General features: G+C 52.7%; 1 protein-coding gene across 2 annotated transcripts; it reads left to right on the plus strand.

Annotated features, from left to right (window-relative positions):
- Window positions 1-94: 94 nt before the first annotated feature.
- SNX19 (sorting nexin 19) lies at window positions 95-23,757 on the plus strand. Of its 2 annotated transcripts, XR_011146574.1 has the most exons (12): window positions 95-2,327; window positions 2,672-2,810; window positions 3,322-3,422; window positions 3,571-3,690; window positions 3,952-4,082; window positions 5,207-5,303; window positions 5,521-5,707; window positions 7,804-7,933; window positions 18,371-18,555; window positions 19,293-19,380; window positions 20,162-21,991; window positions 23,202-23,757. XR_011146574.1 is itself a non-coding variant. In XM_068994672.1 (11 exons), the coding sequence occupies exons 1-11, from the start codon at window positions 804-806 to the stop codon at window positions 20,292-20,294; spliced, it is 2,835 nt and encodes a 944-aa protein (XP_068850773.1). In that variant the 5' UTR covers window positions 95-803; the 3' UTR covers window positions 20,295-23,757. The 2 variants fall into 2 exon arrangements, 1 of the variants encoding a protein (XP_068850773.1); XM_068994672.1 differs by having other exon boundaries at window positions 20,162-23,757.
- The last annotated feature ends 1,364 nt before the right edge of the window (window positions 23,758-25,121 follow it).

Below are 25,121 nucleotides of genomic sequence, written 5' to 3' on the forward strand. Positions count from 1 at the left end.
TGGGTTAAGAGAACTCCCGTGAGACCTCCGGCCCGCTAGGGGGCGCTGTGGGAACAGCAGGACCGGAAGCGGAAGTGCCGGCGGAAGTGGCGGGTGGTGCCGGCGCAGTGCCCGGGCGGTGAGTCGGGCCCGGGGGTCCCGGTGTGGTGGGTTTGGAGGTTATCCAGTCAAGGGTTCCGATTTGCTGGGCTCTGTGAGCCCCAGTGCCTGGTGAGGGACTGGGCTTGGGGGGATCCGTGCCTCTCCCCGGTGCCCGGTGAGGAGCACGGTCGGTGCGTCCCGGTGCCCGGTACGGGGCTGAGCTGTGCCAAGCCCCAGCGCTCGGCGAGGGGCCCGGTCTGGGGGGGCTCTGACCAGTCTCGGTGCCTGATGAGGAGCCCGGTGTGGGGGTCTTTAAGGAGCCCCGGTGGGGGACCTGGGAGGCTGTGCCCCAGAACGCAGTCAGGGGTCCCGGTGCGCTGGGCTCTGTGAGCCCCGCTGTCCGGTGAGGGCCCCGCTCTGGGGGGTTCTGACCCACCCCAGCGGCTGCTGAGGAGCCCCGGGGCCCAATAAGGGTCCCAGACAGCGGAGTCCCGGTGCCCAGTCGGGGTCCGGATCTGCTGGGCGCTCTGAGCCCCGGTGCCTGGGGAGGTTTCGGGGTGGTTGAGCCCCCGACCCCACTCCGGCAGCCCAGTCTGGGGGGCCCTGAAGAGCCCTCGGGCCTGGTGAGGTGTCGAGCTCTGCACCCCGCTGCCCGCCCATCCACGCTGTGACAGCTCCCCGTGCCCACCCCGCCGTGCCCACCCCGCCGTGCCCACCCCGCCATGCCGCCCCCGGGCCCCTCGGCGTCCCGCCGGCCGCTGCTGCTCGTGGTGGTCGCCCTGGGCTGGCTGCTGGCCCTGCAGCTCTTGCTGGACCTGCGGGCGCTGGGGCTGCTGTGCGGGGCTCTGGCCGTGCTGGGGGGCTGGCTGGGCCCCCCGGCCCTCGGCCCCCGCGGCCGCCGGCTGCGGCTGGAGCGGTTCGTGAGCTCGCTGCGGGCCCCGGCCGGCAGCCCCGCGGACGAGGCCCGGCTGGAGGAGGAGATCGCCAGCACCGTCCGTAAAGTGGTGCGGGATTTCGTGGCCTCCTGGTACCGCACGGTGAGCAGAGAGCCGGCCTTCGAGGCCGAGGTGGAGAGGGCTATGCTGGGGCTGGCTGCAGAGCTGCGGCGGCGGATGAGGCGGGTGGACCGGCGAGCCCTGGCCCGCCGCCTCCTCCTGCTCTGCGGGCAGCACCTCCAGAGCTTCCTGCGGGCACGGGACGCCCTGAGGGCTGACCCCAAGGGCGGCCGGACGCTGTGGCGGGAGTACAGCCGGCTGGCGGGGCCGCATCCCGCCCTGCTGAGCCCCGCAGCCGAGGTGGGCTGTGCCCGGGCCGCTGTGGACACGCTGCTGCGGGCGCTGGTGCCGTGGCCGCACCTGGAGACGCGGACGGGACGGTTTGTGGTGGTGGAGCTGGTGGCTTGCAACGTGCTGCTGCCGGCCATCAGGAAGATGTCTGATCCCGACTGGATCAACCTGCTGCTCATTGGGGCGTTCTCCAAGAAGCCCCGGGGTGGGAAGCCCCACCCTACACCCCCAGTGCCGGATTCCTTGCCTTTCCCGGCACAAACGGAGGTGGCTCCTGCCGGGCTACCCCCATCCCCGAGGGCTGCAGAGGGGCTCAGGAGAGAGGCGGGGGCTGCTGGAGAGGAGGGAGAGGAGGTGAGCAGGTCATGCCATGCAGAGGAGCCCTTCCTCCGCCCCCGAGCCCTGGGATCCCTCTTCCCCTGTGAGGGTTTGGAGCTGGAATCGCCCGCACCTGACATGGGCCAGGACGTGGAGCTGCTGGCACCTTCCCCCGCTGGGGAGCTCCTTGATGAGGCCCCCCAGGACCCCTCTATGCCAGAGGGACCAGCTGCCTCAGAGGATGGCACAGGGGACCTGGACCAGGGCCCTGGCCCCAGCTCGGATGCTGGCCTGCTTCCCACCTCTGCTTTGAGCTCCTGCCCTGCCATCCAGATCGAGCCAGCGGTTGAGAAGGAGGAGGAAAGCCCAGCTGTTCCCAGGAGGTTCTCCTCACAGAGACCCTCCAGCCTGGGGAGAGATCTGGGCACAGCAGAGGGCCAGCCACAGTTTCCCCCAGAGCCCGGGCAGAGCCTGCCCCTACTCTCATCCTCCCCGACAGCTTCCGTGAGCACCTTCAGCTTCGAGCCCCTGAGCAGCCCCGAGGGGCCGGTCGTCATCCAGAACCTGCGGATCACCGGCACCATCACTGCCCGGGAGCACAGCGGGACTGGCTTCCACCCCTACACCCTGTACACCGTCAAGGTAAGGGCTCCCCTGGCAGTCACCCCCCTTCCCAGATCCCTGCCACCGCCCGGGCTGGTGTTTGGAGCTGAGGACTTGCTCTGTGTCCCCACAATAAATTTTGTCTGGGGGAATACCGGGCACTGGGGCTGTTGGGTAATGGCACAGGGATTCCTGTAGGGTCCTGTGGGGCTGGTTGAATCTTTTGTATCGTGCTTTTGTTCTGTCATGATGGGTTCCTTCATCTTCAGGGAAGGGTTGATGTGAGGAATTGCTGGATGGGACATGCATGGGGCCTGGGGGGCCAGCAGGGACCGGGGTTGTTTTAGGATGTGTAAGGATTGTGGCTTTGCATTCCTCCTCAGTATGAGACAGCCCTGGAGAGCGAGGCGGCGGGCAGCCTCCAGCAGGTGGCTTATCACACCGTGAACCGCCGCTACCGGGAGTTCCTCAACCTCCAGACCAGGCTGGAGGAGAAGCCGGAGCTCCGCAAGTTCCTGAAAAGTCAGTGCCTGCAGTAGCTCTCCGAGGAAATCCTTCTCCCTCTTGTCCCATTCCGTGCTCCTCTGCTCTGAGGGTTTCGTGCCCTGCTTGTGCAGCTCTGGATGCTGGGCTGTGTCTGCTGCCCACATCCCCCATTGTTCTGTGCAGAGCTGGCTGGAGGAAAGATTCATCTCTTTTGGAAGCAAATTCCAGTGTTTCGAGACATTCCTTTTCCCATTCCACAACACCTGGCTTTGTAGTTTTGCACCATAACAGTGAATAGAAACACTGGTGTCTGTGTATTTACCACGGGCTGATGCCAGGCAGTGTGTGGGGATAGCCTTAATCACATAACCACCTTTATTAAGGCTTTAATAAATACTAAAATCTGTGTTTAGATTTTAAGATTTTAAAAATTTTAATTTTTAATCTTAAAAATTTTTAAATTTTAAGATTTAAAAATGTTTTAAATTAAGGTTATTGTAATTTTGCAGTTTTCTCAAGCTTGCCAGTGGGTTTGTTTCCTTTGTAGACATCAAAGGCCCAAAGAAACTGTTCCCTGATCTCCCCTTTGGAAATATGGACAGTGACAAAGTGGAAGCCAGGAAAAGTCTGCTGGAATCTTTCCTGAAGGTGAGATATTTGTGTGCCCCTGTGAGCTAAAAGCAGAGCTCAGGACAGCTTTGTGCAGGCAGTGGAGCACCCCGTGTCTCTTGCATGTTACGTGATCAGGCTGGGAGCTTGACTCCAAAATGATCTGAATCTCCATCTGTCCTTGCAGCAATTGTGTGCAGTCCCTGAGATTGCAAACAGTGAGGAGGTGCAGGAATTCCTCGCCCTCAACACCGATGCCAGGATCGCCTTCGTCAAGAAGCCCTTCGTTGTCTCCAGGATAGACAAGGTGGGAAAAGTGGGAAGCTGGTTACCTGAGCCCCTTGCAGCTGCCCCTGGAGATGCTTCCTAGGCTTCAGTGTCTCCTAGGAGCCAAAACCCTTCCTTTGTAGCTGGGCTCAGCTTGCCCAGAAACCCATAAAGCTACAGAAGGTCAGAGCTCATCTTAAAGAACCTATTTAATAGAAAATACAGTGCAAGTCTCAAAGCTCCCAGTATGTTTCATTAATAAGGATCAATCCAGTAACGAAAGGCAGTGCTGGCTTTGCAGATCGTTGTCAATGCCATCGTGGACACCTTGAAGACAGCGTTCCCCAGGTCAGAGCCCCAGAGCCCCACGGAGGATCTGAGTGAGTCGGAAGTGGATGGGAAATCCCAGACAGACGGGAAGAAGGCGACCAAGTAAGGGCTCCCTCAGCTTTGCAGAACAAGGAATTCATGCACAAACTGAGCCCATCATGGGGAAGAACTGATTTGGTGCTTTATGTGTTGGGCAGTAAATTCTATCATGCTCTAACTGAAATACTTTCTTCTTCCCTTGCTGAACACAACTGTTTGAGTTCCTCTTTATCTAGAGGGTTTCCCAGGAATGCTCAGGTTTCCACAGAAGGTGGGTTTCTTCCTCAGGGAGCTCTGAGGTGCTGCCATTTGCCAGCAGAGACACTGATACTCTTGGGGAATTGCTTTTTAACCTTTGACATGTGCATGGCTTATATAAGGAGTGATTGCAAAATACAGCCTTAAATTATCTACCTGAAAGTTCCTTCCTGCCTCTCCTGTGTGTTCCACACTGGCCTTGCCCAAAAAACATTTAAATAGCTGTTTATGAGTAACATTTAAGATCGTTTCGTGTATGTTCCTTACCAAATGTTGGTGCTGCTGACAGTGCTGGGTCTCATTGTGCTCGTCAGTGATTCTTCCCTCACCAAGGAAGGGAAGATTTCTGCATGAGTATAGCTTTTTCTTCCCAAAAAAGTGATGTTTTGCTGGAAAAAAGCTGCTGTGGACAAAAAGACAAACTAAAGAAGTACTAGTTTGGAACCATTTTGGCTGAAAAGAACATTCCTTAATGATAAACAGGCTATTTTACAATTTGTCCCAAAATCCCAGTGTCCTTTCATATCCTCCTTTTTGTGAGTGTTTATAATTAGATTTCACAATCCTGCTGAGTGATTTCAGCCTCAGAGGCTTTCCTGAACACTTCCCTGTGTGTGCTGCAGTGCTCACACCTTGCTGATACCTGCCTACATCTCCCTGTCAGCTTCTGTGCAATGCCTCTCTGTGGAATGTTAGAAATGCAGCTCAGGTGTACATGAGGAAAAGTGCTTTAATGCTTTTGTGGTGTGGTTTCACTGCCATCTCTTAGTTATCCTGGAGGCAGATGTTTTCTTAAACTATCTAATTGGGTCTAATCAGATTTCTTAGCTTGGATGTGGATAACAATAACAGGTCCTGGGTCTTGGCTGAAAAGCTCCTGACTTGCAGCTTGCAGAGAGAACTGACTGTGCCATGGCTCTCCTTTTCAGGTCCAGGCTGAGGTTCTCATCCAGTAAAATCACTCCAGTGCTGAGTGTGGGTGAAGCTCATGACAGGATCGTGTACTCCATCAGGGAGGGCAGTGCTGTAAGTTCAGATCCTCTTGTAATCCTTTCACAATCCCTGTTTGAGAATAATTAACATACACGAGGGTTGTGGCTGCTGCAGCCTTGTTGCCACGTGCCAGGTCTTTGCAGAAGGACACTGAGCAGCCCTGGCTGTGCTGTTGGCTACAAACCAGGAGGTGGGAGGTTGTCTGGGCACTGCAGACCCCAGGCTGTGTGGCACTAACGCACTTTTGTAGGTCTCTGGCACCCTGTCGCTGGCTGCTATGGAATCCTTCATCCAGAAGCAGGAGAAGCTACTGGAAGCAGTCCCCAGCAAAGCTCCTGAAGGCGAGGGAGGCAGAGAAGCCAAGGAAACCTCTGTGCAGGAAGCAATGGATGGGCTGAGCACACCGGAGCAGGGAGCACATCAGGACACTGACTCTGGTGAGCTCAGCCCCTCTGTGCTTGCATTTCTCTCCCTCAGTACCACAGCAGCTCCAACTTGGGCAGGTTCAGCTTGAAAAGTCTTCAGGACCTGCTCTCCTGCCTGTTGCATCTTGATTGAAGGGAAAGCAAATGAAGTTTTCCAGTCCTGTTTGGTGGTGGCTCTGGGCATTGTCGCTGGTGGGAGCAAACTGGGCCTTGGCTCAGTTGTGTCACTGCAGATCTTCACCTTGGCGTGCTCAGCTCAGTCACTGCACAAAGAAGTTTCTTAAGGACATGGTGCTTAAACAGGCAACATTCTAAAATCAAGCTCTTACAAACTAAAAATTGGCTGAATTAGAGTTTCCTGGTAGTTCCAAGTTAGCCTTGATATGTCCATACACTATAAAAGGACCCTTTGAGATTGTCTGGATAGATTTGATGGGAGTAGCACAAATGTAATCTCAGTTCAAGGAATGATGTTCCCTTTCTGATTCTGGAACCCTCCTCTGAAGCACAGGGGTGCCACAGCTTCTCAGAACAGTTACAAGATTATCCTGAACACATGCAAAAATATGTTCTCCAGTCTTTTTCTTGGAATAGCTGAGCTGTATCAGCTGGAACTTCCCAAAAACTTCTCTCCAGTGGTTCAAGTTTGGCAAGCTCTGACTGAAAGCACGTGCTTGTGACAGGATAGGTCTGGTGTTCTGAAACCCAGCCTGTGCTACCAGCTTTGCCTTGTAGTCTTGGAACACATGCCCGTGGTTTTGGGGAAGCAGGACTGGAGTTGGAGGCCAGGGTTCAGCACAGAGCAGGCCAAGTTAGCTGAACTCTGAGGGAGATGGAATGTCAGGGATGTCAAGTGATTGCAGATCTGGGATGCCTCAGGCTGGGCTGGCAGGGTGAGGGGAACAAACGTCTGGATAAAAAGGCAACCCACGTCCCTATCTGCTCATGGAGTGGCTTCTGGGAAGTGGTTGGCCAGCAGCTCTCTGAGGAAGAGGGCTTGGATGCTGTGGGAACAAACAGCTTGCTGAGGATGCTCCCTGTATGAGGTTAAGGGGAAGCTGAGCAGCCTGCTCCAGAGTCTGCACTGGGAAGTCAAGTCTCGGGGGGCAAAGCAAGTGAGGAGTAACTTACGCACGGCCCTGAGCAAGAGGTGCCAAGTGCTCTGTCTTTTCCAAGTGAAATCCTGGAGTTAATTTGTCCAGCTCTTAGGAAGAGGAGGGAAGGAGAGGTGTGAGGTCCAGAATCCCTCTTCCCTTTATTTCCAGCAGTAAATTGTGAGTGTAAATTGTCTCTGTAGGCAGAGAGGTTGGAAGATGAGGCATCAGGGCAGCCAGATTAGGGAAAGCTGCTGCACAGGATCTCACCTGGCCAACAGAGCCGAGGCAGCAGCCTCAGGTTGGGGTGGTGGCCTGGGAGTAGCTGTCTGGGGCAGTTTTTTGGCACATTAATGAGCTTGTTCAGGACAACACCTCAGGGCTGAACAGCATGGAAGTAATTCCTCAGCAAGTAGAAACTGTTTTTGCTGAAGGCTGTGTCATCCTCCTGAGGGTCAGAGGGAGGTTTGGTGTCCCAGGTCTGTGACAGCAGAGACATGTGGGTTTAATGTTTTAACTGGTAAATCTGGGTTATCCAGATGTGGTTCATCCACCTTCCTGCCAAGGCTGGGATCTGCCACACGATGGCAGCCCGCAGCCACCGACAGAGCCTTGAGCCTGGAAAACTGTTGGAAGAAGGGAAAGGAATGGGGAAGACTGGGATAATAGTCCTCAGCAGTGCACCTTTTCCTGGCTACAGTCACCACCTGCTTTCTCACCTGTTTTGGGCACATGGCCACCCCTATGCATGGACTGGGATTTGATAATCCTGCTGTTAACTGAGAAGCAGCTCAGCCTTTGGTGCAGCCCTTGGTGGGAGACTGGGGCTGCCTGGGTGAGGTGGAATTCAAAGAGTGGGGAGGGCAGGGTCCCAGGCTGTCTGGGCTGCAGCAGGTCATCTGTGTTTGCACAAAGGGCCAAGCTGGGGAGAAAAGAAGGAGTTTAGGGTGATGCTTTTCACCAGATTTGCCCTGAGGTGACTTCTTCATCTGCCCCTCCTCTTCCTCCTGGCAGACTCTGAGACAGCTTTGGCTGACCTGGCCCTGGACGTGCTTCGCGTGGTGCTGGTGGATCACTGGAGCTGGCTGTGCACAGAGAACATCCAGAAGGTCTTCAACCTGCTCTTTGGGACCCTGCTTCAAAGGTAAGGCCAGAGTGACCACTCTGGCTGCTCTGTGAGGGGCATTGCCTGTGGAGTCACAGCTGGAAGTGGAAGCTCGTGCCTGAATGCAGATCAGTGCTGTGTATGCATCAGCCAACAAGGTTCTGCACAGCAGGTGCTCCGTGTGTGTGGAGTAAACACCTTGGAGATCTGCACTGGGAGCTGTTTTCCCTGTGAGCACTGGTGTAGCTCTAGTGAGCAGCCTCCTGGCCCTTGATATCAGGGAAAGGAAAGATCCAGCCCTGGGGTGGGAGTCTTGGCTCATGACAGGGCAGCAGTGCCCAGCTCTGTGGCTCTCCGGGGAGGACCGGCCTGCTGTTCTCTTGCTGCCCAGGGCCTCAGTGTGTTCTTTCTGCAGAAGTAGAATAAACAGGCCCAGGGAGCAGAGACTTGTCAGTGACAGCTCAGAGTGTGGTCTCTGCTCTCGCTGCTGCACCCCTCTGCTCTGCCTGTGCCTGGGGCAGGGACCCACACATGGAGTAGGGACAGGCTTCCTTTCCAGCTGGGATGGACTTGCCAAGCTTTCCTGGGGCCAGTGCCTCTGGGTGGTAAGGCTCAAGGCCAAGACACACAAACAGAGCATTCCTGTTTTTTGGTGTAGGTTGGTGACTATCACTAGCTGAGGATGTGGTTTTTTAGAGTACATGGAAAGCCTTCCCTGAAGGACTTTGGGCTTGGGAGAGTCTTGGAGCAGTGCTTTTCCCGCTCCTGCGCCCTTTCTTCTCCCGCAGGCATCCAAAGCCAGCGTCAGAATGTGCAGGGCAGCACATTATAACTGAGCTGGTAACTTAAGCTGCCCTCAGCAGAGGTTGCCAAAGTGTTTTGAGGTCAGGGACTGCTGTCCTTCAGTCCTGGTCTGTTCCCTTTGGTGGCAGGAGGTGGGGGTTGCTCCCACTTCTCCAGAATGGGCTCTGGTTTCTTGGGAACAAGCTGCAACCCAATCCCTGTGTGTAAGCACGGAGGTATGAGAGCTTGAATAGGCACATCATCACCTCCTAATAAGCTGTGTCCTGGTCACCCAGGGAGCCTGCAGCACCCACACGTGGCATTGGCATTTTCCACTAGAGAAGCTGGGATACACACAGCACGTGCCTGCTCTGGGAGGTGGAACAGTTCCCTGAGCTGTGCTGGTGCATTAGAGTGAGGAGGAATGTGTCTGTGGCTGCTCCACTTGAACAGGTCAGAGTGAACCCACATGTGCTGCGGGCAGAGCTTTGGCTGGGGGTGATGTGGGGAAGCCCTGGAACTTCTTGGTGTCCCCATCAGGTCAGGGTGCAACTACAACCTCTTGAACAAACTCTGTGTCTGTGCTGAAATCCACATGTTGAGGCTGGCTCTGCTTGTGTTCTGGGACAATCAGGAATCCCAGGGGACAGGGGAAAGAGCTGCACAGTGGGCACTGACGTGTTGCCAGGAGGATGGTGTTGTACCTGGATTGCTGCAGGGAACATTTCTGTTGCCTGTAGTTACCCCTAGCCCGGAGGAGAACTGGGAATGGGGAGCCTTCCTGCTGGTTTGCCATTCATCCTGTCCCTGAGACTTGTACTCATTCCTGGCCCAGGTGGTCACTGCTGTCCTGAGCAGACCTGAAACTCTCTAGCTCACACCTGCCTGTCCAGGGACACAGTGGGGATTTGGTGGCATTTCTCTTCCATTTAAGTATTTACAACTTGATCACTGCTCAGCCAGACCTGGCACTGCCATTCTGGCTGGTGCTGTGTCTGGGGACCCTTTACAGGTAGGGAAAATACCAGAAACTCTTCTGGGAGCATCTGCTATTCAAGGATTTGTTGTTCCTGCCTCTGAGAGCAGGCACACAAACTTGAGACAGCAGATGGATTTGCATTGTGTCTCCAGCTATTGCTGGTCACAAAGTAGGAGTGGGCTTCATCCTTTCAAGAGATGAGATCCTTCCCTGTTCCTGTCAGTGGCTGGGTCAGGTGGTAGGGGATGAAAAGGAGGTGTCCTGGAAGTGTTTTGGGGGGCACTGCTGGATACTCCTCTGCCAGCTTGCATTTGGTGAGTAGGTGCTGCTCCTGCTGCCTCCCTGCAGCTGCAAGCTGATGATTCTGCTCTGGCATGAGACACGGTGCAGGGTGATAGAAATGGGTGCAAACCAACAAAACCCACACCAAGAATGAGATCCAGCTTCTCCCAAGAGCCAGTCCCTTTCTTGGAGGATTTTCTCCCTTGGGCTGGCAGTGACATCAAGTGATTATGGAGCCTCCCTACCTGCTCCATTCACTGTTCTCTGCCAGGAGCATCCCACCACCCTCCTCCCTTCTCTGTTTCTGGGGTAGCTGGAGCCAGCCCCCATCCATCTCCTGGAGTGTCACTTTGATGGCAGTGGGAGAGGAAGGCTCCATGACCGAAAAAGGGATTGTTGAGTCAAGGGCGGCCGCGTGTGCGAGCCCGGATCCGCACTGCGCTCATCCCATTATGTAACAGGGAGTGATCCTTTTTTGGAGCTGAAAGGAGAGGCGGATGGAGGGGAGGCGGAGGGGCTGGGAGTGGGAATGACCCTGGGGCCGAGGATTGCTTCCAGCAGCCTCTCTGCGTGCTGGGGCCGTGCCTGTAAACAAACCCGCTGCCCCGCTCCCGCCTCTGTCCGGCTCCGCTTCCCTCCCGCGGGCTGGAAAGGCTCATCTCCTCTTCCCTTGGGAGGCTGCAGCGGGAGCCTGTTGGCACAGGGGAGGAGATGGGGCTATTCTGGGCTCTGGGGGTGTTCAATGCAAGAGCTAAGAAGCATTTGGAGAATCTGGGTGCTTTTTAGAGCCTTGTGAGTCAAAGAGGTGTTAAAAATACGTGGCAAACACGCAAACCACGCCGTGCTGTGACCCTACACCCTGCCCTCAGTTGTCCCCAGTGGCCCAGTGGCCACAGGTGTAGGGTTTGCCATGCAGAGCATGGGGGCAGTGCTGGGGCCAGGGTGACAGCCACCACCTCTGCTTTCCCTTCCAGAAGGGAGCCCCAGCAGAGAGCCAGCATCCCAAGGATGGACCTGGGAGTATTTGAGGGGCAGATCCTGGTCTGTAAGCTTTTCCTGGCTCCTTCTCATGCAGCACAACAGCAAGCCATGGCCACAAACCGCTGAGTGGGGGGAAGGTCTCGGCACACCCTGGGTGTCTGTGCCCTGGAACCTGAGCAGGGCTGGGGCACAGAGTCCGTGCCAGGCTCGGAAGTGCCTGCCCTGAAAGGAGCGTGTGGAACTACTCAGGCAGCTTTGATGGTGTCATGTTCCACTGAGCATGAGTTAAAATAAATGCAAATCATCCCTGCCTTACCCACGAGCTCAGCCCTGCTTGGCTTGCTGCTTGCTTTGGGTCATTCCCGTGCTCCTCCAGGCTTCGTCCATGTCCCCTCATCCCTTGGCAGAACTGGAAGATTTGAGGAGGTGATATTCCAGTCTGTGTGAGCTGCAAGTGGAGCGCCAGGGGTGCTTTGAGACTGACTGCAGGTGACCATCCTGCTTTTGAGAACTGGTTCTTGCACATTCATGCTGTCACCTTGGTCTTGGGCTCTTCCACTGTGTCGCTGTCAGGCCGAGTGTCACGGGCACTTGTAGATCAAGGAGGTCTGGAGCTTTGGAGAGCTGCTGGCTGGGTGCTTTTTTCTGGTTTTCTCTTCGATTTTCTTTGATCTCTGTGCCAACAGAACTGGCACAAAGAACCTTGGCAACCACCTTGATCCTCTTGACTGGAAAGTGCCACCAGCAAATAGTGGTACCTGACCCTCTTCAGTGTCCCTGAGTAAACCTGGAGCAGCCGAGCACCCATGGGCTGGGAGTGCTGGGAGCACAGTGCCCATGGGCAGGGAGTTCTGCCAGCCCTGGAACCACAGACGGGCCGTGTCTGACAGCCAAGACAGTGCTTCCCTTTGGCTTCCTGGCTGGCAGGTACCATCCAGCCTCAGGCAGTGCCTCTGAGTTTTGCTGGCAGAAACAACCAGGCAGAACTGCAATATCCATGCAGCTGGAGCATTAAATCCACTCATTCTCCTGGTTCGGTACCTGGGGAGGGGATTTGGGCATGTTGGGTGAGGACCTCTGCAGCTGCACACACAGGGACTGTGCTGGCAGGCCCAGGTATGTGGCAACAAAGTCACTGTCCCTTAAAAAACAAGCCTGAAAGCAGCACCAGAGTTGGGAATTAGGGGAAGCAACCTCATGGCATCTTACTCCTCATCTCTGGATTTGGCTGTTTGTGTTGTAGCCGTGAGGAGCAGCAGGAATTGCAGCCTGTGGTATGTCAGTAAAAGCGATTTCAGGACTCTGTGTGTCTTCATGTGTATATGTAAAGTAAATAAAATCAGCTTGGAAATGGGCCTCGATTCAGTTGTCTCCAAGCACCTGGAAATTTTGGATCTGGCTTTGAATCTCTGTCCCAAACAAAATTTATTTCCCTCTTCTAGAAGCAGCCTTCTTCCAAAAACAGCCACTAGAATGAAGCCAGCACTCCATGCTTTGATAACAATTGCAACATTATTTTAACTCTGATTCTGTTTCAGCAGTTACACATGCCAGCTTTCTTCCTGGATTTAAAAAAGCACAACAACTTCCTATTTCAAATGGAACAAAGAAGAAAAGGGTTGAGGGGAAGTAATGTCTCCCTGTTGGTTTTAGTTTTCCCTGGTTTTTGAAGGGTTAATAGTGGGTTTATGTATTTTGATTCTGAAGTGGGCTAATGAAGCAATTGCTCCAAGCAGGGCCTGGCCAAGACAGCCTGGCCTCTCCCTGGGGCACCACTGAGAGCTTAATTGGCTCAATAAATACTTGAAGAAGATGTTATCAAAAGCCAGGATGCTTTGTGAAAAATCAAGGAAGTTTGGGGACAATTATTTTAATCACGTGCCTTCCCCCCCTTCCCTGAGCCCCAAGGCATCGCAGGAGGATCTAGGTTGGGAAAAGCAGAATTTGGTTCATTCACTGCAGGGTGAAGACGTTGGAGTCCTGTGAGTTTCCATGATTGCTTCTTGCAGCAGGTGTGTTTTGAGGGAGCCACACATAAAATGGCACAGAAATCCCAGCACCGAGGTGTGGGTTCCTCCCTGCAGGGATGAAGGGTTGTCTACAGAAGGGAATGGTTGATCCTTCTTCCTCTCTGCCCCACAGTGAGATGTCCTGCACACCCACATCTCCCAGGGTTTCTGCCAGCTCCACCTCTCACTGCCTGGGTCAAGCAGGTAGGAAAACCCTTCTGCCCAGGATGTCCCCAGCCAGGTACAGGACAGGTTGTTCACAGCTCTACACGTTCATAGGGCAGCAGGGGAGGAACATTTCAAGAAGGAGAGTTTGCTTTGTGCAGAAGTTTGAAAGGCCTCGGGATGCTTCATGTTCTTTGATTTATGGAGGTTATTTTTTTCCTTTTCTTTCCCGTTTCCTTCCTCAGCACAGGGTTTACCCATGGCCTGGACAAGTGTGAGGTTGCTTTGAAGGTGCTGAGCTGGACATGCTGCACACGTTTCTGCTGTGTGGAGAAGGTGGATTTAGGCTCAGGTAGCAGGTGCTGAAAGCTGAGCCTCAGGGCAAAAACTCTCCATTTGTGTTTTTCAATTCTTACTGTGCCCACTGCAGCTGTTGCTTCATTTTTACAAGGTTTCCTCAGAAAGGTTTTGCAGTCAAAGCATTGAAATGTTGCTCCTCCTGAGCCCTTGAATTAAGGATAATCTTGTGGTTCAAGGCATTATCTGGGGAGGAATTTGGGGGACAAGAACTGGTGAGGGAGGGATGGCTGGTGATTTAAGCACTGGCCTTCCTTGATTTCAGAGTCATGCTTGAATGCCTCGTGTTTTCCAGATGTTGCTTCTTTCTTCAATCATTTTCACTACCTTGGTCCCACAGGCCTCTTTTGAGCTTTTGGATAGCCACAGTGTATTCCTTAGGGAAAGGGAGGCCATTCTGGGGTGGGAAGCAGCCAGTGTTGAGCTGGACATGCTAGCTTGTGTGTATTTGTAGGGCTGTTTGTATTTATACAACTAAAGCAGAGAAACTTTCTCCTCTTTGTCGCCTTCTAGCTCTAGCCTCATCTTCAGTTTGTGTTTGTCTGAATCCTTAAAATCCCTGGGTGTGAGGAAATCACAATGGCTATTGCTTCAGATTTCAATTATAATCAGCATATTTAACTTGACTATTCCTTAGCTGAAGTGATCTCAGTTCTTATCCTCACCTTGATGGACAAAAAGAGCAGAGCTTTACCTGCTTGTGGCAGGTGGTTGTAAATTTGGAGAGCATTGGATCTCTTTGTTCATTCATAGCACATCTTTATTGTCCACACCAAGCAAGTCCAACCTGTCTGGGCTTTACTTGCTGAGCTGAGCTCCCTCATCTGCAGGTGAACCCTCTGGATAGTCCACTTGAGTGAGTGGATCCAGCCAGGTAGAACCAAGCCCATTTGCCTGTTCCTGACTCTCAACCTGCCTTTCCTCCCTCCTAGCAGCCCTTGTTGTTTCTAGGAGCCCAAGGAAGGCCAAGGTATGCACCCCCAGCCCTTGTTTTTCATTCCCAGGCCTTCTCATCATTAACAGACCCCTTCAGCCGACCTTGGAGGTCCAGCTTAAACCATGGCATTAATTTGGCTCTTTTTTAGCAGCCATTTCATTCCTCCACCAGCAGCTATTTCAAACAGAGGTCCCTTACAGCATGGGCAAGTTATGCACCTCCAGATTATCTTCCAGGCCTCAGCAGCCTTTGCAGTCTGGCCCTTTGCATTGGGCACTATCAAAGCATTCGAGTGTCTGAGCCCAGGAGGTCACTTTATCTATTTCTGGTCTCAGCTGAAGTGTAAGGAGATGGTTCTGTGATGGGTTTATTTTTTCTTTCTTATTAAGGCTATTTCTTCATGAAATAGCAGAATGAAAATAGTAACTCATCAGCCATCCAAAAATAAAAAAAAAAAAAAGAGAGGTCTATTTATGTTTCTTGGTGGATTTATTTCTACCTGGGAGCAGCGTGTGTGTGCTTTCAGTGTGGCCATGAATCTCAAATGCTTAGGCCTTTAATAGCACAAAAAATCATCTGTGACCTGCTGGTGAAGGTCAGCTTTGAACCAGCAGATATTTGGAGTTCCTGAGCTCTTAATCCCAATCCTGGTGCAACAAGTCTGTGTGATGGAAAGGTCAATTTGCCATTTTCTGGGGTTTACTCAGGTAGGAATTTTCAATAAAGTTGGTGTGAGTCTCCCTGAGTTGCAGCTACAGTTATGGGAGTTGAGGTGGGATTCTTGGGATGTCCTGTGCAAGGCCGGGAGTTGGACTTTACTTTCCTTGTGGGTCCCTTCCAGTTCAGGATATTCTGTGATTCTGTGAATTACTTTGCTCCTCACAGTTTAAATGCTGCTGGTGCTGCCCCTGTGTGTGTTGGAATGGGATGTGATTCCCCAAAATGGGTGTTGGTGGTTCACTGTGGTTGCGAGGAGGGAGGAAAACTCAGGTCACTCTGTTCTGAGATCTTTTGAAGCCTCAGCTGCTCTCCCAGAGTGGATTTAGAGCCACAAGGACCACTCCAGGCAGTTCTCTTCCCAGTGTCTTCAGAATGGCTCCACACACTGACAGACTGGCAAGAGGGAACCCAGAGCTGAGGTGCTTTGGTCTGTGTTCCATTTGCACCTGCCTTTGGTTTCTCCTTCTTTCTTGTCCCTTTTCCTGTTTAGTTCCTTTGCTTTTCTTTGTAAACTTTGTGGGTTTGGGTGCTTCTTCCCCAGCTGTCTGAGCACCATGTAATGGGGCGAGTTGGCCTCTTCTCAGGAGCTTGTGTGGAGCTGTGCAAGACCCATGGAGCCATTCCCAGATCCCTGTGCTTCCCAAAGTGGAAGGCAGTGAGCTGCCAGTGGAAGAAAATCCATCAGTGGTGTTGCACAACTGTGGGAATCAAGACCTGTAGGCACTGGCCTGTTTGCAGTATGTGCACATGTGATCACATTCAGAGGTGTTGCTTGGGGGCCTTGTTGCCTAACTCAGGTGTTTTTATGGACATACATGAGCTGGAAACAGGAGGTTGGTTGTGTGGGGCCTTCCAGCATTTATCAGTTCTCAGCTTGCTCTTGAGCTGTCTGGAAACGTGTGCTGTTCTCCATAGGTTCAGCTTTCTCTCTGTCCCCTATTTGCTTGATTCTTTGCTATTTTAGGAACATCCCTAAGAAAAAAGAAAGCTTGTTCTTTGCTTTCTGCAGCCTTTTAAAGGCTGGACAGTGGCTGTTGCTGTAATGAGTTTGGTGTCAGTGTTCAATCTGAACCCCCTCGGTGCAGCGTTGACTCGTTGCAGCTCTGTCCCCAAGTCTCTGAACTTCTGTTGCTTGTCAGATGTTTTCTCAGCTAGGAAAGCAGATTGTGTAAGAAAACATGTTAATGAAAAGCCATGTTAATGAAAAACCATGTTAATGGAAACTCTTGCCCCTAGAGAAGTCAGAGTTTAGCACTTTAATTTGGTTGGGAATAGCTGGAGGGTTTACCAAGATCCAGAGTGTTAAAATCTGCTGATGGCTGGAGATAAAAACCCTTCTAATTTTATTTCCAACATGACTTTTCCCAGGCAGGACTGGGATGTGACATTTTGTCCTCTAGGACAGGTGGAAGGTTTGCACCTCGGGCATTGTCTCGTAGCAACATCCAGGTCCGTGGTGATGCCGAGCATGAAGGATGTGCTTCCCCATTCCCAGTGCCAGTCCTGGAGCACCGGCAACATCCCCTGTGTCCCTTGCTCTGAGACATTCCCGGTCTTACTGCTGCACCAAGGCTCCTTTTCAGGATTTTTAATGGCCTCTGCTTTCCAGCTGGCATTTCCTAGGTGTGCATCCCTCAAGATCTGCTGTTTTCACCTCATTTCCTGCTGCCAAAGGGATGCTCACACCGCAGCCCTGCCCCGCACGATGCCAACTTGCTTCCTTTGCCCTGCTCACCTTTGGCTGTTGCTATTCCCGACTCCCCAGTCGTGTGGGGAAGGACACCCTTGGCCCGAATGCCTCGCCCAGGAAGAATGCAGACAGTCTGGCAGAGCGCAGGTTAAATAAAGTTTGCCTTGGCAGAGCTCTTGGATGTACTCGGAGCTGCCGGGGCGTAGTGGTGACGGAATTGCAAGCACGAACACCAGCTGCCAAGAGGAACGGGTCTCCTGGCCCTGCTGGCTGACTCCTCTCCTCTGGGACTCTTGAAGTACTGGCACAGTCACAAGCCTTGTCCCTAGCCCAGCGCCGTGCCGGCACTCCCAGCTTTGCTCCGGAGCCTCCCGCCAGTGAGGCCAGCGGCACCATCAGCGCTGCACCCCGAGTCCTGCTAAACCAGGGAGCCATCCTGGGGCCTCTGGGATTCACCCACGGCCTCTGGGAATTCTGAGGGGAAAGACTTCAGGCAGTGCAAGTTCTGACTGATGGCTGTGGCTTGTGCTGTGACATGGGAAGTGATTTCCCATCTGGGCAATGTGGTTGATTTAGGAACTGTCCCTGGCCAGCACTCAGGTGGTGGGGTCACATCATCCCAGTGCAGCTGCAAACGCCTCCGAGCCCTTTTGTGGAGCAGGGATTTTGGGATTTGCAGGTGGTTACTGTAAAAAGGGCACAGTCCTGACCCAGTGGGAGGGAGCATCAGCAGTTCTATTGGATTTTGGATGGGAACAAAGAAATCCCTCCCTGGGAGGGTGGGGAGGCCCTGGCACAGGTTGTCCAGAGCAGCTGTGGCTGCCCCATCCTTGGAAGAGCTCGAGGCCAGGTTGGACGGGGCTTGGAGCACCCTGGGATAGTGGAAGGGGTCCCTGCCCAGGGTGGAATGAGATGAGCTTTAAGGTCCCAAAATCAAAGCATTTGGGGATTCTAGGATTTCATTGCTTGCCATCAGTGGGCAGAGCAGGACTGAACAGAAGGGAAGCATGGACAGCAGGATGAACAGTAGGATGAGAGGGGGAGTGAAGCATCAGGATATTCATGGCTCATCATCCTTGGGGTGTGTTTTGGTCTCCAGGAAAGACATCCATGACTGTCTTGGTAGCAGAGGGACTGATAAAAGGAGCAGAGGCTGCCAGAACAGAGCTCATGTCCTTGCAGTCCTTCCTGGGGGTTGTTTGTAGTTAAACACCAGTTCCTCCAGCTCCATCTCGGACTGTGCTTGGGGATAACTTAGGAGCTTCAGGCCAGTTGTATCCCTGAGCTGGGCGATTCACTTGGGTTCCTGTGATTAGCAGGGTGATGGGGCTTTTTATGGCCTTTGCTTTTCCCACATTTGTCTGTAACACAGCGAACATCTCCTACTTCTGGTGCATGGAAAACTCAGCTAATTAATACTTACAAAGATCTTTGATGTACAGACAAGAAAACTGCACATTAACAAGCCCAGGAAGCTGATTTACCCTTCCAGGGCTCTTGATAGGTGGAAATATCCCAACTTGGTCCCAATCCAGACCCTCCCTGACCTTTGTCTCTCTCCCTGTTCCTGCAGGTGGCTGGAAGTGCAGATGGTTACCCTGACCTGCACCCAGCGCTGGGTCCAGTACCTCCAGTTGCTCCAGGAATCCATCTGGCCTGGAGGAGTTTTACCAGCAGTGCCTAAGCCCCCCAGGACAGAGGAGCAGAAGAAGGCAACAGCAGAGCAGGCCCTGCAGAGCCTGATGGGGATCTTGCCCAGTAAGTGTGTCCCAGAGACCTGTCAGCTGCCCGTGGGATAGGAACGTGGCTGGGGAACACTCCAGCGCACCGGAATCTCTGGAAATGTGGTTAAATGCAGAGATGGAGTCTGCTCGTGCCAAGGCACTGGGAAACCTTCATGACCCTTGAGGTTTGATGGTTTCCTGCAAGCAAAACCCGGAGTTTTCCAGTTCTGGATAGTTTGTGTAAGGATTTGGGAAGCAGCCCAGCTCGGAGGGAAGGGACGTGTGTGTTGGCCATTCCCGGATGTAGCCAGGCCATGATTCAGTGCTCACAGTTCTTGCTGAGCCGCCTCACCCAGGCAGGGCTCAGGACAGCTCTGCTCCCACCTGCTGCCAAAGGGTCCCATCGTGAGGAAAGTCACCATGCAAAGCCTGTGGCTTTGCCACTGGACTGAAATCCCGAGCCCAGCTGCACTGGATTTCCCTCTCTTGAAGTTTGACACGGGGACCTTTGGCATGAAAGCAGCTGCTGCCTAATCCATGTGAGTGCAGTCTGAACTTTTAACTCCTTGATGCAGTGTAAAGGGCCCTCTCTGTCCTTTGGGAGTGAAAAGGCACTGCTAGTACGTGCCCTTCTAGCCAGGAATGCTTTCCTGGCACTCCCTGCTGTCCCAGGCTCAGAGCACCATCACAAGCTTTGATTCAGCACCCACCAGGAGAAGACTGACCTGTGGGAATATGCAGCTCCTAAAGCTTTGTCTCCAACACTTACAGATGTGATCCAAGAAATCCTTGGGACCAGTAAGTGTCGGATGAGCTGGAACCTGGTGCTGGAGTCGCTGAGCCAGCCCGTCATCAACAGGTATGTGATTGTGTTCTTTACCCTGGTGCCTCTCATGGGGTCTGAGAGCTGTGCCCGGGGTTTTGCCATGTCATTCCCACTGCTTGGCACCGAGCACATCCACCTTGTTATTCCAGACTTGTAATATCAGGGGCATCTGCATGTCCAGAACCTCAGTCTGGCTGCAGATTATTGAGCCAGTCATGTTATTAATGTTGTTTGGCCTGCTCAGTTAGTGGATGTCAGGGAAGTAAGACAAATCCTGGTTTAGTTTGGTCTGGGAAGAGCTGCAGCTCTGTGTAGGGGGTGTTCTTGTCTATCCCCAGTGCTGTGAGTCTGGAAAAAAAAGGGTTTGGTGATGGATAGCAGAGAAATGAGGGTCAGACTGGACATAGGAGGTATTTCTTCACTGAAGGGGTTGTTAAACATTGGAAGGGGCTGCCTGGGGAGGTGTTGGAGTCCCCATCTTCTGAGGTGTCCAGGGAACAACTGGACATGCACTCAGTGCACTGGTCTGGTTGGCAAGGTGGGGATTGGTCACAGGTTGGACTCGATGATCTGGGACGTCTTTTCTGTCTTTAATGATCCTGTGATGCTGTTAAACACAAGATGCATTTGTGTTTTCTGTCTGCTCAGCAGCTTCAACACCCACTGGTTTGGGGGAGGTGAAAAAAAGCTGAACCACCCCTGAAAACATTTCTCTTCTGGGGACCCAATATTGTTCCTCTCTCCCCTGGAGCATTGGAACACCCCTTCCTTCCATGCCCTGACCAGCCTAAGCTTTGTCTTTTCTCCATTCCAGGCACCTGGTGTTCTGCCTCCTGGACATTCTGCTGGAGTTCTTGGTTCTGAAGGGCTCCAGCAAGGAGCCCAAGGCTGCAGCTGCCACGCCATGTGCCTGTAGTGGCCTGGACAAAGCTGTCCCAGCCCTTTAACCGGGGCTGGTGCCCCCAGCAGTGGAGGAGAGAAGCAGCCACAGGCATGGAATGATTGGATTTTCAGCCTTTACTGAACGTGCCTGGGAGCTTCTTGTAAGGAATTTCTCCAGCCAGTGCTAAATGAAGCTGCTTCCAGGCTTCTCTGTTTCAGCTGGGTGATGGATCAAACCCAGAGTGAGGGGCTGAAGATGCTGTGCAGCATCTGTTTCATTGCTGACCCGATGGAGAGCCTGGAATGAACCAGCCTGACCCGTTGGAGAAGGAGCCACAAACCCGTGGTCTTGCCCCACCTTCCTGAACATCTCTAACATCTCCAGGCAGAGAGCACAGGAGATTTGCTTTCGTGGCTTCAGGGCCCACGTGGCACTGAGAGAGTTGGTGTGGTGGGACCTTGCTGATGGATGTTCCTGCAGGACAGGTGGAGGGAGAAGCAGTGCTGTCCCTGCTTTGTGAGCAGCCTGCGCTGCACAATCCGTGTCACAGCAGGAAGAAGGGGAAAGGATGGAGTGTGGAGATGTGCTGGTCCTGAAGTCAGCATCCAGCTGCCCAAATACCTGGGAGGTGAGAGCAGGGGTCAAAGGTGCTGCCCTGCCTTGGGGACAAAGATCAGCTGCTTCTCCCTGCCACTGCTCTAGGATGCAGTAGGGTGGACTGTGATCCTGGGAAAGAGACTCTCCTCAAGGCTAGGGAGGAATGGTAGCTCGGCTGGACTTTAGGATTCCTTTGTATTGTGCTTTCTGAGTCACCTTTTAGTACCTGGGACAGTCACCTGGAAGGCACAGGACAAAAGGAGCTGACCCATGTGGGACACAGCAAGTAAATCAGCTCCCACACAAATGTGCTTGTCACAGGAAGCTCTGAAAGAGGAATGAGTCCCTTGGAGCCCAGGGGGAATCCTGGATGTGTGTCCTGGACAGCCAGAGGGTGAGGCCCCAGCACAGGGCCTGCAAGCACTACCTGAGCTCTGTTCCTCTTTGCTGTGGCACTGGGCTTTGGTTTGCTGTGCCTGCTGCTGCAGCAGCTCCGTGCAGGGCTCTGGAAAGCCCCTCAGGTCACGGAGCATGGATTTGGCTGCTGCTTCTCCAGGTTGTCCAAGACTCGTTTTGTGAGCTGATATTGCTCAGCACTCAGGTGCCTGGGAGTACAAAAGGACTCAGAACATGCACCAACACACCACTTTGGTGACCTGCTTTGGTGTATTTTCTGGGAGAAATATGGACTGACCAGTGCTGGACTTGGCTGGTCAAGGTGTTCTCTAGAGACCAAAGGAGGCTGCACACAAGGGAACCATGCAGGATCACTGCAGTGTCTGTGCTACAGTGCCAGATGGTTTCATCTCACAGAACCATGGAATGCCAGGCTGGAAGAGACTGCCTGCTGTTTCTGGGAGCTGGATGCTCCGTGGCATGTTTGGAGAGAAGGCACTGTAACTCCAGCATGCCAGTCCTGCTCTTTCCCAAGGAGCTGCTTAATGATGGACTCACCACAGTGTGAGCTGCTCTGTGCTTCTGTGGTGTGAAAATACCGGGAGGGATCATCTTGCTGCCAGCAGATGGATTTTTAGGGAGCTCTAAGGACATCCCAAGACCAGGCAGATTCCAATGTCATGAAGCAAAGCAGTTCTGCATCACTGTTGGAGCCATTTCTCAGCAGGAGATGGTAGCTTGGCCACCTGCTTGGAGAAGAAGGGAGATGTGAGTTAAGTAAGAGTAGATTTAGGTGGAGAATGCTTTGGGATAATCCCAACTGGCTGAGCAGCAGTTTGGGAAGCAGGACTCAGATATATCCTTAAATATCTGCTTGTAGCAGCTGCTTCACCTTGTCTTTCACTGCCAGGTTCCTGTTCCACTCCTTTTTCCTCCTGCTTCCATTTACTACCCCAGCTGCCAGGAGGGGGAGAAGGAGCCACCAGCCAGAGATGAGGCAGCAGAGCCCTGTTGTGCTTGGTGGCCTCCCAGATGCTCCTGGTTGTGCTCGTTTGCTGTTGCCTCCTAATTAATGGTGTGGTTTTCGGGCTCCAGGACTGGGGTCTGTCTTTGATTAGGGATAATATTAAGAGTCTTTGCTGAAGAGGATCATGGAGTGCAAGTTATCCATTGCCAGCTCCAGCTTAGGGCAGAAGTCTAGAACTGTCCCTGCACGCACTGGATGTGGCACTGGAAGGAGAAGCTGACACTTCTCCTTTGCCAGGAAGCCCAAGTTCTCCCTGCTTTAAACCCCCACCTCTGAAATTATGCAAATAACTGAATGTTCAGTCCTCCTGGTGGAAATAATTTGTGATCACTGCCAGTTTGGGAGCTGGTGCTTTGCTGGGGTGGTGCAGCAGGGATTTGGGGTTGTCCCAGCAGCAGCATCCCCCTCTGTGTTAAGATGCAAAGAGCTGGGGCAGAGAGAGAGAAATTAGATTTACTTATGTGCACTGAGAGTCAGTGTCGGAGCTGGGAGCAGACCCAAGGAGTTTGAATTGCAGAAGGGTTGTTTTACTCTCCAGAACCCCCTTTCTTGCCTCAGACATGAGGGGTTTGAGCCCTTTCTCATGCTCTCACTGGCTGGGCTTCAAATTCCCATTCTCTCCTTGGGAGATCTTAGTACAGCCTTACAGCTGAGGTGGAGCTGCCCAGGAGCAAAGAGCCCCTCTCTGCATCGTGTTGTTAAGGAGTAAAACAAATCCAGTTAAAAGCTCAGCTTTTCTCCTGCTGCAAGTCTTTTGCCTCCCTGTAATTTTGGGATTAAATTGAGCACAATGGTGGCAAATAGAAACTTCTGTATTCAGGTGGGCTGAAAGTTTATTTCCATTGGACTAAGACTAGAAAAACTGCTTTGGTAAAACAAACAAGGTTGACAAAAAAACTTAAGCTCGCTCTGTGTGTGTCATATTCTCAGCAAGCTCCTTTTTTTCTGCAGGAATTTGTAGAAGGAATTTGCAGAAGGCTCCTGCCACCTCTCTGAAGGGTGGGTGGTGAGAGCAGCCAGATTCCATCTCAATGAAGAGTTGCAGCCTGGTGTCACGTTAGGTAAAGAGCAGTACCTGCCTCAGGTGGGTGCTCAGCTCTCCCTCTCCAGGTCCTTCTGGCTGTGCATGATCCACCTCCAGCCCACCACTGGCTGATTTTGTGGAGAAATATTTCCTTTCCTTCTTCCTTAGTTTCCCCCAGTTGACTGGAAGCTTCCTGGAAGCAGGGGTTGCTCCTATGTATGGCTGAATGCAGTGGTGTAGAGCTCCAAGGCACCACTCTGAGCTAAATAACTGTTAAACTGTGTTTTTAGGGGAAAAAAATCCCACCATGCACTGACTCCCTGTCCTATTTCCTGTACTCAACCCTTTGTATCAGCTGCTTGTGGTGCTGCTGTTGGAGTCTGTGTGGAATTGTGCTGCCTGGAAAACCTGGTTAATTGTTAAATGGGGAGCAAAGCTTCATTCCCAAGTACTTGTGTGCAATAATACTTTATTTCAAACTCATTTCTCTGTCAGAGTTTTTAAATTTGCCTTTGGTCTCTAAGGCAACCCTTGGGAAGAGAAGAACAAGTGGGGAAGAGGCTGGGTGTGAGTGGGGAAGGGTGGAGGTGTCTCCCAGGTGTCACAGATGTGTGGCTGGGGCAGCAGGGTGGGCGGCAGTGGGTGTGGGACAGGGGTTTTCCCTCCTGGCACACAGTGGGGCTGCTCAGGCATGGAAAAGACCAAAGTCCTTAAAGCTTGGTCAGGAGTCGGAGCAGTTTCCCACCTCACCAGAACTGCTGCTCTCTCCCTGACACAAACCCCTTGATTTAGGCTTTCCAGGGAGTCTAAAACCAGGGAAGCAATGTGGATCATTTGCCTTTCTTCTGGAAAACAGGGAAAGACTCCCCTAGAAGCAGGGATTGTGCAGACCCATCTCCACATCCCTTGGGCAGCGCTGCTTCGGAAGCTTTCCTTGCTGTCAGTGCTGGAGTAGGAAAGCTGGTAAGCTGTGAGGAAATAGGGCATGTCTGAAACTGAGGAATTCCACGGGAAATTTACAATATTATGTCAAAGGGGGAAAAAAAAACCAAGAGGGAGGAAGAAAAACCTGATACAATGAATGCTTGGGTCATGTATTTTTCTGGATTAGCTGTGCCACGGAAGGAGCCCATACACCCTATGAAATCCATTCCCTGCAAGCCAGCAAACATTTGTACAGCACATGATGTGGGATCATGGCTGAAGCCAAGTTCCCCAGGATCATATCCACCCGGGATAGATTGGGTCATTTCCAGTGTCAACAGCCAGAGGATTAAGCATTTATCTCTGCAGAACAGGATAATTAATACCAGATCAAACTCGGGGCTGTGCTCTGAGCCCGTGGCTGAATTTGTGCCCGAGTTGTGGGGAGTGGGAGGATGTCCTGGGTGCTGCAAGATGCAGGCATTGCCTCAAGGTCCACGGGAATGGCACTGGGATGGCATCAGGCTTCCCAGGTGAAGCTGAGGGGGAGCTCTGCCATCGTGGCCACACGAGGTGGGTGTTAATTTCTCACCCCTATCAGGAAGACTCTTCCTGGCCAGCCAAAACTTGGAGGAATGAAATCAGGGCACTGTGATTTGCCATCTTCTGGGTTTAAATGGAAAATCCAGGTTTTGGCACTTCTGGCTTTGTTGAAATAAGTGAACACAGTTATCCTGGCCACAGTCCAGGTCAGGTAATTATATTCTTCCTACCTTAATGCCTCTGCAGCCCCTGTCTCCCCTGGATATGCTACACTCTTTAATTCCTGTCTGGAACTTGCTTATTAGGTTTCAAAGTGGTTTTTTTCCCCCTCTCAGTAGAATTTGTGCACAGAGCACCAGCCAGGCCCCAGCATTGTGTTG

Source organism: Aphelocoma coerulescens, chromosome 24 (genome assembly GCF_041296385.1).
Source record: "Aphelocoma coerulescens isolate FSJ_1873_10779 chromosome 24, UR_Acoe_1.0, whole genome shotgun sequence".
Taxonomy (NCBI): Eukaryota; Metazoa; Chordata; class Aves; order Passeriformes; family Corvidae; genus Aphelocoma; species Aphelocoma coerulescens.

Bases quoted from the DNA above. Each gene is read 5' to 3' on its own strand.
- SNX19 (XM_068994672.1), top strand. From the start codon at position 804: ATGCCGCCCCCGGGCCCCTCGGCGTCCCGCCGGCCGCTGCTGCTCGTG. The intron at 2,328-2,671 runs GTAAGGGCTCCC...ATTCCTCCTCAG, and splicing joins ACACCCTGTACACCGTCAAG to TATGAGACAGCCCTGGAGAG. The intron at 3,691-3,951 runs GTGGGAAAAGTG...CTGGCTTTGCAG, and splicing joins TTGTCTCCAGGATAGACAAG to ATCGTTGTCAATGCCATCGT.